The sequence below is a fragment of the Penicillium psychrosexuale genome, assembly GCF_028828465.1.
Source record: "Penicillium psychrosexuale strain IBT 29551 chromosome Unknown utg000002l, whole genome shotgun sequence".
Classification (NCBI taxonomy): domain Eukaryota; kingdom Fungi; phylum Ascomycota; class Eurotiomycetes; order Eurotiales; family Aspergillaceae; genus Penicillium; species Penicillium psychrosexuale.
In genome coordinates this window covers 4,477,950-4,494,677 of record NW_026643187.1, presented here as the reverse complement: position 1 = coordinate 4,494,677, position 16,728 = coordinate 4,477,950, and the positions used below count along the sequence as shown (strand labels likewise).

Below are 16,728 nucleotides of genomic sequence, written 5' to 3'. Positions count from 1 at the left end.
ACAAATTGCTCCAAATAAATTACTCCTGATCGACGGCCTCGCGCAAACCAGGAGTCTCTCTAGCGATCTTTTTATCCTCAAAGGCTGTTCCGATGTCTTTGATAATGATCCAGGTAGGGATTATCGCGATAGCCCACAAGCCAAAGTTGAGATAAATACTCCCCACCGCGGCCATGATGTTCACGCTGCTTAGACCATACTAGAGATAGCTCGTTAGTATTCATGTTGCACGGAAGCGAGATAAGAGGTGTACGTACGCTGACACACTGAGCTGCGGATTCAGTTCCACGCAACAAGCCCGCAATCCGGACGACTTCTTCTTGATCATCGGCAAGGTTGCCCACCAAGAAAAACCTGATCAGTTAGTAACATGGACTGAATAGTCACCCATGGAAATTCAACTTACAGGTACATATAGTTGAGCTGGAAGCCAGCAACCCAGAACAGGAAGAGGGCGAAGGCTCTCCCGAAGCCTGGAGTAGACCAGTCATATGTCGGGTGTGTTTCGTTAAACTCGGTTGTCACCACCGTAGCCCAGATCCAGCACATGCCTTGCCATGCGACAACGAAGTAAAACGCGTATCGAGTTCTGTTTTTCAGAGATACCCGCTTGCTGTCAAGGAAGGCTCCGAGAATGTTGCCGATAGTCACAGCGACCACACCGGAAAGGAATGACCCGAGGGCTCTGGCTCGTACCGAGAACCACAATCCCTCGTATGAGAACATCACGGCCTCTGTATACACAGCCTGGCAGATGAACGGAATGATGTACAGGAACTTGCGATTGATCCAAAGCTTCCACATGCTCTTCAGCTCATGTGTGATACTTTTTGTCACCTGCAGGTTAACAGGGACTCCGTCTTTTCGCTGGACCTGAGAGGGATTGTTCAACAGCAGACCAGCAAAGGGGCCGAGTGCCTGCAGCGCAATGAAAACCAGGTACACAGTGTATGAGACAGAGCCCGAGTTCGACCTATTGGCATTGATGCCCAGGTTGATGGCACCGCCGAGGATTTGTCCTCCAACACGGAAGCTGAGCCAGAATCCCAGGAAGCGGCCTTGGTTGTATGGCTCGGGGTACGAAAGTGCAATTGCTGCCTCTGCCATCCAGAAAATACCGGCCGAGATGCCGCAAAGTGCCGCGCCCAGGAGAACCAGCCATTCGACGCCAAATCGGTTGTTTGTGTACAGCCCCGCTGCGTAAGGTGCGTATCCCATTGTTCCGACGATGAGTGCCCATTTGATGCCGATGAATCGTACGAGGACACTGCTGAAGAAGCAAGAGACGACCATAAGACCGAAGGTCAAGGCGTTCGCTGCGTTGACGAGGTAGGGTTTCTCTTCACCTCCTCCACCCAAAGAGTTCATGGCGCCCCAGATTCCAGGGGCGAGGAAGTTGCAAAGACCGAGGATAAAGGCATTGTAGAATGTCGATCGGTACCACTTGACTATCAGGGTCAAAGTCAGCTTCATCGACGTTAGACAGGAACATTGTTCCAAACTCACCTTTATGTGGCCCACCAACGGGCGAGGTGATAGAACCTGCACTGTCCACCTTCTCACTCGGGACAGCGTCCTTTTCTGAGTTCGTCATAATAAAATAGAAGATATAATTGAGTAGTGAATAATTATTTTTTTTCACAGGCGTTGTGGTGGTTTATAACCTTCGCGCCCACGAGGTCTATACCACGTTGTCGGCTGTACTGCCCCGAACGATCTGCTCCGCGAATGGCAATAGCGGAAAAGACTGGTTATTTCGCCTTGCTGGACCCCTGTCTAGCTTCCAACGGCTCGAGCTTGGACACCCAGTCAATGTTGTCGTTCTACGGTGGAATTACGTGCTCGCACGGGACTCTTAGGAGATGGGCAGAAATCCTGCAGGCGAATATCCCGAATTGGAAAGTTTATAGAGTAGAGTTCTTAGGTCTAGTGAAGAAGAGGCTTGCCAATGCTTGCCAATGAAGGTAATATCAATGGAATTGATAATAATCCAAGGAATTCTGAGTATGGATGCATGGGAACATGGAGGAGATACCGATTGAATCCCAGCTTGTATTCTAAACAACATAAGTACGTAAAGTAGACGCGAATTACTCCTTACTAGTATACGCAAGTGATATTCGGAGCTTTATTGTACCAATCACTATAAAAGGATATGCAGTTACAACTTATGTTGCACAGCTACAACGAACCTGAGGGATCACATATATATTCCATATCCACAATCATCAACTACGTATGTTGTAGTACCTTGGATTTAAGTCGGTAAATAATTTCTTCCGTACTCCATAGATAAAATAAAAATTAATATCCCAGCAGATCTCAGAAGCCCCGGATATTCGTGATTCAGGTCCTTGGTGTTGACATCTTAGGGCTAGAGGTTGCGAGTTTTCGTCATCGCAAGCCGCGATCACATCAGTTTGGATAAACTCAGAAATTCGAGATTCGAGAATCCAATTTTTCGATTTTGTACTTCAACAGAGTCGAGAATATTCAATTTCTATTGATCTATTGCATATATATAGCCAATCAAATTTCTATTAGATCCTTTGGTCATTCCAATCCTTACAGTCCCCCATCTTTCGGCAGATATAAGAGCGTTGGATCGACCCTCGGCCATCTAGTTTATCACGCCATAGATGCCCCGCCATGAGCAATGGATAACGACTACGAATAAGGCCCCCGGAAGTGCGGAAATGTCCTCATTGCGCGAATGTGAGACGAAATTATCCCATAGATCTTGCAAGAAATCTCAGAGCCAAGCGATTAGTGGAGGTACTCCAACCCTATGTACGTGCTCATGGGAGGGATTCGGACCACTGCCCCGCGCCCTAAATTGAGGCGTGCTTTGTCTTTATCTTCTCGCCCGAGAGATTATATAGACTGGGACGAAGCGCAATATAGATAGAAGCCTAATAGTTGGGTTGGCGTTTTCTCTGCGATCTACCTTCCAAGTCATGCCATTATTACCCCCGTGCACCATGTCGACTACCTCTACTTGCCTCCAACTCGAAGAGTTGCAGAAGACCCCGACTACTCTGTTTTCGGAGTCTGTCTCAGATTACTCTGATGTGTCAAGGTCGGAGAGTGAACCCCCGTCGCCGCGGTCTGAGGCGGCAAGACAACGAGTCTTGCTTCTCAAGGGGGCCCGTGAACAGTACGCCCTGGTAGATGATCATGCCATTCCTTCGGTTTTGCATGAGGGAGAGATCCTTGTCAAGGTACGACAGGCCACTGGATCTTGTATAACACGAGATGCTGACTGTTGATCTGCAGGTTCTTGCCATCGGCCTCAACCCCATCGACTGGAAGGGACCGTAAGTTGTACTATTCTGGACAATTATAGTGCATGACTAACGGACGAATTGATCAGTGCATTCAACTTTGGTATCCCTAGCCTGCCATGGATCAACGGGCGGGATTTGGCTGGCCTTGTGCTGCAAGTCCCCAAAGGGTCATCCCGTCTTCGTGTAGGCGATGTTGTGATGGTCCCATCAACAGATTACCGGGATATTAGGAAAGCAGCATTCCAAGAATACGCCATTGCCACCGACTTCAATGCTGCCCGAATTCCTGCTTCAACATCTATCCACGCTTCAGCTTCTGTCGGAGTCGCATTCGTCGCAGCTGTGTTGGCTTTGGGTGTCTCATTTGGATTAGACTTTTCACTCATCACACAAGTGCCCGGTCCTAATTTGCCCAATATCATCAAAAACCTCAATAAGAATGATATACCCGCCGACATACATGAAGAATGCTTCGCATCATTATTGGACTCAGAAAAGCCACAACGCGGAGACTGGGTTGCTATCTGGGGAGGTAAGAATCAATCCGATGTTACTACCTATGAACTGACCACTGACATTCATACTGCAGCCTCAACAACGACTGGTTTGATTACTCTTCAGCTCGCCAAACTCGCCGGGTTACGCGTGATTTGCGTGGCCGATGCAGCTCGACATGGTGCCAAGCTTGTACAGTCCGGTGCAGATCTAATAGTCGATCGACATGACCCTGATCGCGCAGTGGAAATTATCCGCGGTGTCACCGGGGGCAAGCTGCGATATGCCATTGATATAGTCGGAAGAGAGACAGCAACACAGCTTGAAAAGGCGCTGAATCCTGATGGCCACGCTCACCTCCTTGGATTAACCGGTCTGCCCAAAGAGAAGAATCCCGGTGTACAATATCACACTGTGCCCATTAAGCTCTTCCATACAGCCCCCACAGTGGGTGAAGCTATGGTCTGCTGGTTGGAAGATCTTCTGCAATCGACGCATCTTACATTGCCAGAGATTGTTCATGCAGAGGGTGGGTTGGAGGGTATTAATGCGGCACTCGAGACATTGCGGAGTGGCTCAGTGTCTGGAAAGAGGATCGTGGTCGACCTGGGCGCTTCGTCTCGGTAGCCTATGAACAGCGGGCTTGCGTGCTTTCTTCCTTGATGAAATTTTGCTTTAGAGATATACAGGATTGGCGTTTTTTGATATCTGACTTTAGGTAGATCGTTAGATCATGAACAAGTTCAAAAAACTTGACAGTTATGTTTCCGAGAATATGAATGCATCTGATATTGTGAAATGACTCTCGAATGAGAAGCCAGATCAACGTACGGAGTACCCCGTATACAACCTATATTCAGCCGATGAAGGAGTATATTGAGGCTCCCCGGATGCGTATTCACAGTGCTAAGCGTATAAGCGTCGAGCCAAAAAATGGCGGGCCGATCGGAGGCGGAACCTTGCGAAAGTACAGCCAATCAGTGCGCCTGCATTACTTGGGCCGGAGCGGTCTACGGGTATCCGCCACAAAGCGTGATTAGCCGCGTTCCCCTTTTTGGATCGTCCAACGCCAACCGATATCGGCCATCCGCTGTGCTACCACATCGGCCAATAAAATTGGTACCATTCGCCGCTGACCGGCCGAGATCGGCCTTGCCCCTCAAGAAGCTCTCCAGCGACATCGCGGATGTTCAGCGCAGAAAAATATAACAGGCATTCCCATTCCAGTTGCCCAGATCTCGGTACTTACTACTTACTACTATATTGCTCTTCATCAGAGCTCCCTATTATCTGCTCTCTCTCTTCATTAAATCTTGTACTCTTATATCCTCTCTCCCAGCAGATTTCTACTCTCCACCACCATGCCTTCTGCCGTCTCACAACCCAAGACCTTGTATGACAAGGTCTTCCAAGACCACATCGTCAACGAGCAAGACGATGGCACTTGCCTGATCTACATTGACCGACACCTGGTTCATGAGGTTACATCTCCTCAGGCCTTCGAGGGACTCACAAACGCCAGCCGCACGGTTCGCCGACCAGACTGCACTCTGGCTACAGTTGATCACGTATGTTCAATCCCATATCTACTAATAACTCGCGACTAATTGGACGTTTTCTTCGGATAGAACATTCCCACCACTTCACGAAAAAATTTCAAAAATGCCGGTGACTTCATCAAGGAGAATGATTCGCGTCTCCAATGCACAACCCTGGAACAGAACGTGAAGGACTTTGGCCTCACTTACTTCGGTATGGGCGACAAGCGCCAGGGTATTGTCCACATTATCGGCCCCGAGCAGGGTTTCACTCTGCCCGGCACAACTGTCGTTTGCGGTGACAGCCACACCTCCACACACGGTGCCTTCGGTGCCCTCGCGTTCGGTATTGGAACCAGTGAAGTCGAGCACGTTCTCGCTACCCAGACACTCATTACCCGCCGCAGCAAGAATATGCGCATCCAGGTCGATGGCGAGCTCCCCGCCGGCGTCACCAGTAAGGATGTCGTTCTCCACATCATCGGTGTCATCGGCACTGCTGGTGGTAACGGTGCTGTTATTGAGTTCTGCGGATCCGTCATCCGTGGACTGAGCATGGAGGCCCGTATGTCGATGTGCAACATGTCCATTGAGGGTGGTGCCCGTTCCGGTATGATTGCGCCCGACGAGATCACCTTCGAATACCTCAAGGGCCGTCCTCTGGCCCCCAAGTACGGCAGCGCAGAGTGGAAAAAGGCCATCAGCTACTGGTCCAGCCTGAAGTCGGACACTGGGGCCAAGTACGATACCGAGGTCTTCCTTGATGGCAAGGATATCATTCCCACCATCTCATGGGGTACCTCTCCCCAGGACGTGGTCCCGATCACTGGTGTTGTCCCCAGCCCCGATGACTTCGAGGATGAGAACCGCAAGGACTCTTGCAAGCGTGCTCTCGAGTACATGGGTCTTGTCTCTGGTACTCCTATGAAGGAGGTTGTGGTTGACAAGGTCTTCATTGGATCTTGCACAAACGCTCGTATCGAGGATCTGCGTGCCGCGGCCAAGGTGGTCAAGGGCCGTAAGGTTGCCTCCAACATCAAGCGTGCTATGATCGTCCCTGGATCTGGTCTCGTCAAGGAGCAGGCTGAGTCCGAGGGCCTCGACAAGATCTTCACTGATGCCGGTTTCGAATGGCGTGAGGCTGGCTGCTCCATGTGCCTGGGTATGAACCCAGATATCCTGTCCCCCAAGGAGCGCTGTGCTAGTACCTCCAACCGCAACTTCGAGGGTCGCCAGGGTGCCCAGGGCCGTACTCACCTCATGTCCCCCGCCATGGCCGCCACTGCTGCCATTGTCGGCAAGCTCGCTGATGTCCGTGAGCACATCGTAGCCAGCCCCGTCCTCGGCAAGGCCTCGCCTAAGGTCGACGTCCAGCCCGAGATCGAATCGCCCGACAGCGAGGACGAACTCGAGCGTGTCATGGATTTCCCTGAAGACAACGAGCCCCACACAAACACTTTGGCGCCTGCTAGCGGCGGTGGCCAGAGCACCGGTCTTCCCCCGTTCACCACCCTGAAGGGTATCGCCGCGCCTTTGGAGCGCGCCAACGTCGACACCGATGCCATCATCCCCAAGCAATTCCTCAAGACCATCAAGCGCACAGGTCTCGGTACTGCGCTCTTCTATGAGCTCCGCTACACCGACGACAAGGAGAACCCCGATTTTATCCTGAACCAGGGCATTTACCGTAACTCCAAGATCCTGGTTGTTACCGGCCCCAACTTCGGATGCGGTAGCTCCCGCGAGCACGCCCCTTGGGCTCTGCTCGACTTCGGTATCAAGTGCATCATCGCCCCCTCTTTCGCTGACATCTTCTTCAACAACACCTTCAAGAACGGCATGCTGCCTGTTATCGTCTCCGATGAGGTTGCGCTGCAGAAGATCGCCGATGAGGCCCGTGCCGGCCGTGAGGTCGAGGTTGACCTTGTCAACCAGGAGATCAAGGATGCTCAGGGTAACAAGATCACTGCCTTTGAGGTCGAAGCTTTCCGCAAGCACTGTCTCGTCAACGGCCTGGATGACATTGGTCTTACTCTCCAGATGGAGTCCAAGATCCGCACTTTCGAGGCCAAGCGCACCCTCGATACCCCCTGGTTGGATGGCAGTGCCTACCTCCGCCGTGGCCGCCGTGGCGCGACTATGGTTGAGGCCGCTCCCGTCCCCAAGACCAACCGCGGTGATGTGAAGAACGAGCCCCTTGAGTGGTAAAAGTTGTTCTTTGTGTTTGTCAAGTGCCTGGGTTTGGCTCTTGGCACTGCGGCAATTCATTTTTGTGTCATGTTTGGATTTTAGAATCATATTCCCCTACTTGTTGCGGCTACTGTTTGTGTTTTGTTTTGCCCTATGCTAATCATGGGCTATTTTATAATTTGGGTAGCCTACGAATTTCAACGAGAATGAATTATGATCGTGGGTTTGTACTTTGTATAACACAATATTCCTCGTTCTACATTGTTGCGTAAATAATGTGTAGGGCGAACTAAAATTGTTCTTGTGGGACTAATCCCAATTGGGAAACTGCCGCAAGTCATGGTTATCCTGTAGACTGCAACTATTGAATTATACTGATGTCTATGATAATTCAATCTTCCCATTCTCAAACTCCTCGTTATCTTCTGCTCGCTCAACTACACATTTTTGCCCTTATCTCTGCGCTCCAGCTGCCAGAATCCCTTTATCCCTGCCCTACCTTCACCGTCACAATGGACGATGACCTGACTGTCAAAATCTTTTATTTTTTTATTCTTTCAGTGGCGTTCGCCTCTATATACCAGCGCATTGAGGTATGAGCTTTGCGATCTAATCTGAAAACCAAGCTAATACCTTAAGCTTTGGTTACTGTGGAGGCGGATTCATAAAATGGAAAAGGAAATCAAAGATAGGATGCCCTAGTTGAGGAATATTCCGTTTGGAATGGCCCTTATTACCAATTCTCTTCCCACTTTCTATTTCACCTCGAAATTGTAACCAACGGAGTCTGATACTACTCCGTACAACTGGCCAGTAGCCGTTGTCAGATCGGATCTCCCCCCCGCTTCGTGCTTCGTCCTGCCAAGCATCGTCGCCAAGGCGAATACCCCGTCGTCAACTGATATCCCAGACGTCGCAAATATGGTACCGAGACATTCTTGGTCTCGAATGCCCTTTTGGCACACTATCGTCATCATTTACCATCACTAAGGACTTCTCAATTCAACTAGTATACCACAAATAAGATATATTAAGGTATTTTAGAATTTTACGGTTAGGTTGAGTGGGTCCCACTAAGTGGGTCTCAACTCTTATTTAGGTGTGGCCACGGTCGCTTGTCAGATATTGTATCATTATATTAGACACTAAATACTTCGGGCCATTTCTGCTTGACAGCAAATCAGCCACTCGAACAACACGCAACTATATCATCAATGTACGCAAGGAAATCCGAAACCACAATTGCAGAGCTTGAATCATCAATCCATTCCGCCCACTTCCAGCAAAAACAAATGCGCTGTTGTTCAGGGCTTCGATAATTGCTCCCGTCGGAAGAAAAGGAGAAAGCCACCACTTCAATCTAGACGTTAGACGGGATTCTCAATATCCTTACAAGGGCGCACATACCAGATCGAGAGCTGCAATAAAAGAGCAACCCAAAACCAAGCGTTACCCAAAGCGCCCGCACCAGCCGTGATATCTGGAGAGATAGGCCCTGGGCCAATGTTGTTTGGTGCGAAGGCCCTTGCACAAATAGTTGCGAGAGAGCCCAGGACCTGTGACACCAGAAGGGTGAAGCAGATGTGCATACGTGTCAGTGTTTGCAGCAGAATCATACCAAATCCGAGGCCTTGTAATGCGTCCAAGACTCCAAGCCAGAGCCAAAGACTGCGGGATATAAGAGCTCCCGAGGTATAACTTCCAGCCCAGGGGAGGAACAGCCCAGACCCAGATGTGCCCCACCAGATCTGGGCCCAACGAGGTGCACCCAGACCACATGCGAGAACCGGGAGGATCCAACTATGGGACTTAGATAGCCTAGCCAGCAGGAAGAGAACTGCTATCCAGACAAAGCCGAAGAATGCAACACAGAGAAGTAGGATTTGCCACGAGCTGGCGTGCTGGGTAATCCACAGGACTGTGATAATCATTAGCGTAATTCGAGGAATAGGAAGGAAGAAGACCCGTATAGACTGTCTGCCCAATGGATACTCACAATTCCAGTTTCGACCATATGGAGCACTCAAAAAGAAGTTTTGGAGAATAACGACCACCCAGTTCCAAAGTACAATCTTGCGCCGGAAGACAGATTTGTAGAATGATGGCACTTTGCCGGGAGTTTGGCGATAGTAGTTTGGCAAGCCAAAATATACGATGAGGCCAATTGCCCATAAAAAGAGAGCGACTGGTGTACATATTGCTCTATGACAATGGTTAGCAACTCTCCGATCCTTGAGATGAAGATTTCAATGTTATACGCACGTCATCCTCCAGGTATTGGTGACGCTGACCTGCACATCCGTAATTCCCGCGTTGGTGGCTTTAGTCAAAGTTGAACCCCAGTACCAAAGAGCAATGACATAGGCTTGCTGCGTGCCCTGGATAAGACAAGCACGGAATACCCACTGGTTGACCGGTGCACCGCTCTCATCGCCGAAATTGAGGGCGAAGAAGATGGAACCGCTCGATGATGCAGCCGCATAGACACTACTTCCAACGTTTTGAATCCATCCGCGATTGTGTGAGTCGGGCTCAAAGTGTGCCATTCCGATGATCAAAAAGGCTGTTCCGTATAAGAACCACGGCACACTCAAAACGAGTACGGATTTGTAGTATCGGAAGAAAAACCACCATAGAATAGAAGTAATCAGGTAAACCGTCGCAATTCCGTACAACTTTGTAGCGGTCTGACCGACCTCACCGGTGAGAAGGGTAATCTGGTAGGAATTGGCAGCAATGATCTGGCCTAGTCCGAGGAAGAGAGAATATACCGGCCATTCTCCGATGCGCATTTGCATCCATTTTTTCAGCCCTGTTGGTGGCACGTAGTCATCACCAAGAAGGAATTCATCAGGCGGAGCACCTTTTCTCACGCGCTCACCACTTTCATGGGATGTCGCATCGTCGTTGGTAACTGACCCCGTCGGGGATGTCTCTGCTTTGCCACGATTCATTGACACAGCTGGCGATCCTTGATGGAGGCCAAGGCGTGCATCACGGAATTTGTTGAACCATTTCTTTTCGCTTTTCTCGAGGTATTGCTCAATGCACAGTTGGGTGTCTGAGTTCGCCCCATTCAGTTCCTCGAGTCTTTTTTCAAACACTCTGTAGTACTCGCCATTGCTGTCGGTAAAGTACGGGTCAACCTTTTGAAGTTTGAAGTCTTTCTTCTCTCCAACAACTGAATCGACAGACAAGACTGAGGCGTTACTGAGACGGTTTCCTGGCTCCGCCCATGGACGAGAAGGGGGAACAAGGGTATCATCTGTCCCGACAGTACTCGGTGCCGCTGAACTAGAGGGCGTGTTGCTGCATCGAGCCAACAAGGAGCTTTGACTCGCGCGTTGGGCCGAGAGAGCCTCTTTGGTGAGCGTCACACCGGGTTGAGGAGTTTGTGCACGACCTAGGTCTGCTCCTTCGGGTGGCATGGAATAATCCTCATCGCTATAGCAGGTAGCCATCATTTCATCGTCGCTATTTTCTTCGGCCTCTGGGGAGGCTCCACCAGCGCTGTCATCACCCTCGATAACACCGACTTTCCCGACCTCGGGCCGACCACGAGGCTCAATGGTGCCGGATACCGGCTGAACACCATGAGATATCTGGCGACTTAGTCCCGATTTAGGTCTCCCATCAAATCCCGGGCTTGCATCACGGCTGTAGATTATAGAGCTTCGCTGTAGTGACCCTACAGTACCCGGGCGACTTGAGGGTTGTAATGGAGGTGTTGATACGCCCGATCTTGTTGACGCAGTTTGCGGCGTCATCATCCCGTAGATGGCATTATATGCGCCAGCAGCAGCGGACTGGCTGTGGGATTTGGTTCGTTCCTTTTGATGGACTCGAATCGATGTGGACTGTAAGATCTCAAGATCTTCGACCCATTGGGCAACTGGGAATCGTTGCTTGGCAGACCTTGCGCGCATCATCGCCCTCACCTCGGGCTTGGAGTTTAACGCACTGTCGATGGCCAATTTGAACTGTTTCAACAGGTGGGAGGTAGTCGTGGACTCAACCGTATACCACCAGCCAGGCATCTGCCCAAGTCCCCCTACTCTGGCGCCAATCCCAAGGGCACCCTTCCGACCGAATTCGACAGCGACAAGACCGAACGGCTCATCGCGTGATGGAATTAGTGCAAAATCTGCACCAGAGAAGATGAAGTGGGGTAATACCGTGAACTGGGGTTTAGAGCATACTCGACCAGGGTAAAGCTTCGTCATTCGATCCAGTTTCAACGCGGCAAATTTGCCATATAAATCAATAAGGGGACCGATGCAGATCAGCTGAACGTTTCCTCGATTCTCCAATATACCAGGCAAGACATCAGCTATCAGGTCGATACCTTTTTGCATCGACCATCTTCCAACGAAGACTAACAGATCCGCGTCAGGTCTTTGCTTAAGACCAGCCCATTCTTGAGCTTGGCGCTTTAGCTCGGCTCTGCGGATCTCGAAGTCATTGTCGATGCTAATATCTCTCTCCTTAGGTAAGGCTCTATCCCACTCGCCTGTATCAGAGGGGTCGGGATTCGGTAGGTTTCCAACTTTTCTCAAGCCCCAAAAGATCGGGTATCGAGCATATGACCGCTTTCCATACTTCTTCGACACACCAACGGCACCAAAGCCTTGTTGATGAAGGCGCAGATAGCTTGCCCCGGCATGAAGAAGATTGAAGATCTCGCCGAACTGAACATAGCGTGTGACAATATCCAAATCAAGGTTGAAAACAGAACAGACTTCGGTTTTCTCTTTCTGTGTTCGCATAGGCCATAGACCTTGAAATTCGGCGTTGTGAAGCGATAAGCAAATAGGAATAGTCTCGGGCAAAAGATATAACGGTGCCACCGAGCCGTGATAGTCATTGATGTGGTACAGATCAACTGGAAACCGCTTCATCGCCTGGGCAATGCATTGGTTCCAGGCAGAGTAGTAAATAGCGCTGTCGAGGTCGTCCATTCGGGCTGGGTAGGGCTCTATAACGGATTGCTGGCGAAAAACAGGCGCATCCAGCAAAACATATGTGATGTTCCTCAGTTGGTGGTACTGAATCTTGATTTCGTACGAATTCCCCAAGATCATGACAAACATCGAATCTGCCTGTTTATCGACAGGATACTTCACTCCACCCACGCAGGGAATAACCCAGATAAGATCCTGATGTCCGAGTTGTTTGCCCATTAACTGTGCCATAACACCCAAGCCACCAATTTTTATCTTGATAGCCCAGTCGTCGATCTCATATTCCATGGTTGCAATCAGGACTTTTCGTCGGTGGGCAGTGCGATTACCAAAAGCAGAAGTACTTTGAAGGAAGTTTGACCTACTTGCAAGTCGTCTGAATGGGTTTCTAGACTGTCCATCTTCCACGTGGCCTACCTTGAATTTATTGATGAAATCCATTGAAATGAGCGTCTTTTTTTCACTCACGCCGACTTGGTTGAACTTGATCCGATAGAATGTTTTCATGAACACATAAGCGCAGGTTGACGCTGTAATGACAGGAACAATGCAAAGAAGGATAAAAAGAGCCATTTGAACGTATTTGGAGCCTGTAGGAACAAGCTTGAACTGTAAATTTGAGTCATCGAGTTGAATCCTCCAAGCGAGGTGCGGGCTCGGTGGATGCCGAGTGATGTTTATGCTTGTCACACTTAGCGAAGAGGGCGGTAGACGGTCGAGGATTGAGTCTCCATCGGAATCTCCGTAGATGTAACTTTGGTCCGGTTGATTATCGGGGTTGATACCCCAGACATTCAGCTGACCCTGGGCAGGCCATTCAGTCATAAAGCGGAATTTCCACAGGCCATCGGTATCTTGTCTCACGACGTTATCCAAGCCGGCATCATATCCGTACCTGTTGAAAGGTCCATTAAAAAAGAGATGAGGGAACCGACGTCGGATAGCAGGACTCCAGCCCGGTCCGTCACCCTCTTGGACGTAGTCGCTGCTACCTGTAAGGCGACTCCAGTACTCAACCCGAACGTGTTTCCCATCCCATCCCTGCTTCTTTGTTCCAGACCAAGGCAGTTCTTCAATGGTATGGTTTCCTCCCTCGTATGGTAGCCATTCAGTGAAAGTACTACCCCAATTTGTAGAGTACCGATATTGATCTGCCCCTGCTGCATGTTGTGCAATGAAAAGAGTACCATCATCGCGGCTGTGAAGCAAGCTGCTGGAGTAATTTGCCGTGGTAAAGATCATGGGGTTATCAGACTGCCCGACTCGGAACAAGAAATGGTCGACGGCGTTGGTTGCCCTCCCATCGGGAGTTGTCGCGTTGTTCACCGTCAATTTATGCACGCCATTGTAGACACCAGTCAGGGTACCTGTCCAAGACCAAGTAGATGGAATTTGTCCTGTCCAAGAAGTAATCTCCGGTTCAACACTCCCACAATTAACACTGGCAAGGTCCAAAGAAGGCCGTTCTCCAGTCTCAGTGGACGATTCAAGCGATATTGACTCGGCCACCATAGAGCAATTCATCTCTGTGGAGAAGAAGAAACTGATATCCACTGACTCACTTTCATCTGGCGCGACAGCAGATAGCAACGGAGTGTCGTGTCCAGGTATGAACTTGGTTATCATAGGACGAGGGGAAACAAATCTCTCTTTTCGGATGTAGGCTCTAAATTCGTATGGTCGAAGCCTCATACTGTCAAGGCAACCGTTGTACTCGTCAGAGCCGTTCAACCCAAGTTTGACTGGGCCCTCTTGCAGTGTCAACTCATCGTGGGGATAGAACAGGTTTTTCACCGTGGTGTTGATACCGAATGGAGCAATTAATGCGGCAGTTGGGTCAGAACAGTCGAACTCATAGTTCACCGTTCGGTTGTCATTTTGATATACAAACCAGACCGTTTGATTGCCCATTTCTCCTAAATCCTGCAATTGGTAATATGGACTGCGTAGGACAGACCACATGCCAGTTTCTGTTGCAACTCCGTCAGAACCTGGGAGATATATGTTGCGTGTTTGGTTTGAGAGTAGCTGAATCCACCATCCGTCATTGAGAGCACCGAAGTCTTGTCGCATCTGGTACATGTGTTTGATAATGTTCCGCACGGGGTGAGCTGGATCACGGTGGTCATACGTGACTGTCTCATCGTGGCATCCCGAACGTCCCGATTTGATGGGCCACTGGAAATATTGAGTCGAATTCAACTGGAAACATCCGTGATTTTTCCAAGCTGTCGCGGGAGACATCGCTTGACGGCCATAGATATAGTTAGCAGCTGAAGCATCTAAAATATAAAACGCTTGTTCCTCGCCCCATAGAAGCATAGGAATGCCGGGCATATGCAATGTCGTGATGAAAAGAGCAAGAAGTTGCCTTTCAACGCCATATTCAACGGTCGGCCATCGGAACACATCCTGGTTTGTCGCTCCATACATATGGCGTGGATCAAATTTGCCAGTGTTGGCGTTTATCATGTCATTGGTGAGGACCATTTGATACCAGGCCTCGGTCCAATTGACTGGAACGTCGTAGCCAGCAGCCAAGTTACCATCCATACCTAAGAACCGGGTGAGGGAGCGATAGACGGAGTAATGAAAAGCGGCAGCATCGGTCGCCTGCTTGTTATGGTCACGAATAAAGTAATCTGGATCAGAGGCATTCGTCATCATAAACGCTTCATCAAGCGTCTGGGACTTCATATCAGGTTGACGTCCTCGCCCATGAAAGATAGAGCCCAGAGTATTTCCACTTGTAATCTCACCCGGAAGGAAGAAATTGTCTTTTCCCACACGGCGAGCACAGTCCCGATATGCCTCTGATATATCCCCAAGGGCATCGACGGTAGCTTGCGTAGCTTTGTCATAGCGAAAGCCGTCGATGTCGAAAGAGGCGATGATCATACACGAATGACGAATAATTCTCTCTTTGACACTAGGCACCCATTCGCGCAGCCGATCTTGCACCGATGCAAATTTAGCGAGCTCTCGTTTCCAGTCGGGATAGACACCAAAGGCCTCGATGTCACCATATTGATCAAAATCACTGTCGTAGCACCCGCGGAGCTCATAATTGACATACTCGTCCACGGGGTATCCGGTCTCATTCCAGAAGCGAGGATATTCACATGTCTCATTGTAGGTGTTGCCATATCGAAAATCAACATATTGACGGTCCGATTTCCAGGCAGCCTTGTGCTCTTTGACCGAAAATGGTGTGGTTGTATTCATATACCCTTCAAACCCAATGAGATCTCCCATGCTAGTGCTGTTAGATTCTTGTCACACGATAAGAGAAGATGGTTAGACGTAAGACTTACGTTGAGACCGTATTGTCAAAAATAACGTACATGCCGCGCTTGTGAATCTCCGTTATAGCTGTTCTCCACGTTTGAATTGTCCCAAAATGCTGGTCGAGTAGAGTAGTGTCAAGCGCTGAGTAACCATCAGACCCCCATGGCTGATTCATCAATACCAAACCTGCAAGATAAAGTCCCTAGAAGTTCAACTGTCAGTTGATATTAGATATGCACCAAGGTCCATTCATGAAGCTAACCTTGATGCCCATTCCTTGTAAATAGTCCAAAGTGTCCAGCAAACCAACCACATCACCTCCGTGTCGCATTTGGTTCGAATTGATATCATGTTCAAAGAGTGTCCCATTTACATTGTCGTTTGTTGGATCACCGTTCACAAATCGGTCAAGGAAAAGCGTATATACAGGAAAGCGCCAATTTTCTGGAGAAGGAAAGTAGGTGTGGTCGGGCCATTCTCCCCAGTAGTCTAAGGGGTCGGTCGCTGTTTGGTTTTCGTTGATGTTATAATCAGTGAGAGTCTCGTCGTAGGGCCAACTGATTCCTGGAGCTGCGAGAAGAGCAAGGACTGGGATCTTATATCTCCAATTCATGGTCGACAAACAATGTACTAAGCCGCTTCAGATAAACTTAGGATCGTAGCATGTGTCGAATATGAGGTAGAATTGGAGGAAGACCGTTGATCCGACTGGGGTTTCCGAGAAACAGCTACTATGTTTCACCATTCCCTGTTAGTAGGTCCATTAATTGCTTCAAAGGGATATGAGAAAGAGGCTCATGTACCCGACAGGTACCAATGCCAAATCGGATCTTGCCACTCAGGTATCCTGAAAAGGAACGATACTAACAGGGCATATAATCGACAGTTTGCTTTTTCGGAAAGTCGCAGGGGTTGCGAAAGGGTGGTGTATTGATGACGAGGAAAAAGGACTAATATCAACGAGAGACT

At 49.5% G+C, this 16,728-nt stretch overlaps 4 protein-coding genes across 4 annotated transcripts; 2 read left to right on the top strand and 2 right to left on the bottom strand.

The window, feature by feature from the left end:
• Positions 1-19: 19 nt before the first annotated feature.
• N7518_002822 (DUF895 domain membrane protein) lies at positions 20-1,594 on the bottom strand (the record flags this gene model as incomplete). Its single annotated transcript, XM_057183749.1, has 4 exons — positions 20-199; positions 258-354; positions 407-1,448; positions 1,507-1,594. 4 exons carry the CDS (start codon positions 1,592-1,594, stop codon positions 20-22), a joined length of 1,407 nt encoding a protein of 468 aa, XP_057045199.1.
• A 1,387-nt stretch (positions 1,595-2,981) lies between these two features.
• Positions 2,982-4,409, top strand: N7518_002821 (zinc-binding alcohol dehydrogenase family protein; the record flags this gene model as incomplete). Its single annotated transcript, XM_057183748.1, has 4 exons — positions 2,982-3,221; positions 3,277-3,317; positions 3,374-3,819; positions 3,877-4,409. The coding sequence occupies 4 exons, from the start codon at positions 2,982-2,984 to the stop codon at positions 4,407-4,409; spliced, it is 1,260 nt and encodes a 419-aa protein (XP_057045198.1).
• Positions 4,410-5,143: 734 nt separating this feature from the next.
• luA (3-isopropylmalate dehydratase LEU1) lies at positions 5,144-7,528 on the top strand (the record flags this gene model as incomplete). The annotated part of the gene is made up of 2 exons (XM_057183747.1): positions 5,144-5,350; positions 5,411-7,528. The coding sequence occupies 2 exons, from the start codon at positions 5,144-5,146 to the stop codon at positions 7,526-7,528; spliced, it is 2,325 nt and encodes a 774-aa protein (XP_057045197.1).
• Positions 7,529-8,877: 1,349 nt separating this feature from the next.
• ags2 (alpha-1,3-glucan synthase Ags2) lies at positions 8,878-16,372 on the bottom strand (the record flags this gene model as incomplete). The annotated part of the gene is made up of 5 exons (XM_057183746.1): positions 8,878-9,428; positions 9,507-9,712; positions 9,773-15,727; positions 15,786-15,961; positions 16,022-16,372. The coding sequence occupies 5 exons, from the start codon at positions 16,370-16,372 to the stop codon at positions 8,878-8,880; spliced, it is 7,239 nt and encodes a 2,412-aa protein (XP_057045196.1).
• Positions 16,373-16,728: the final 356 nt, after the last annotated feature.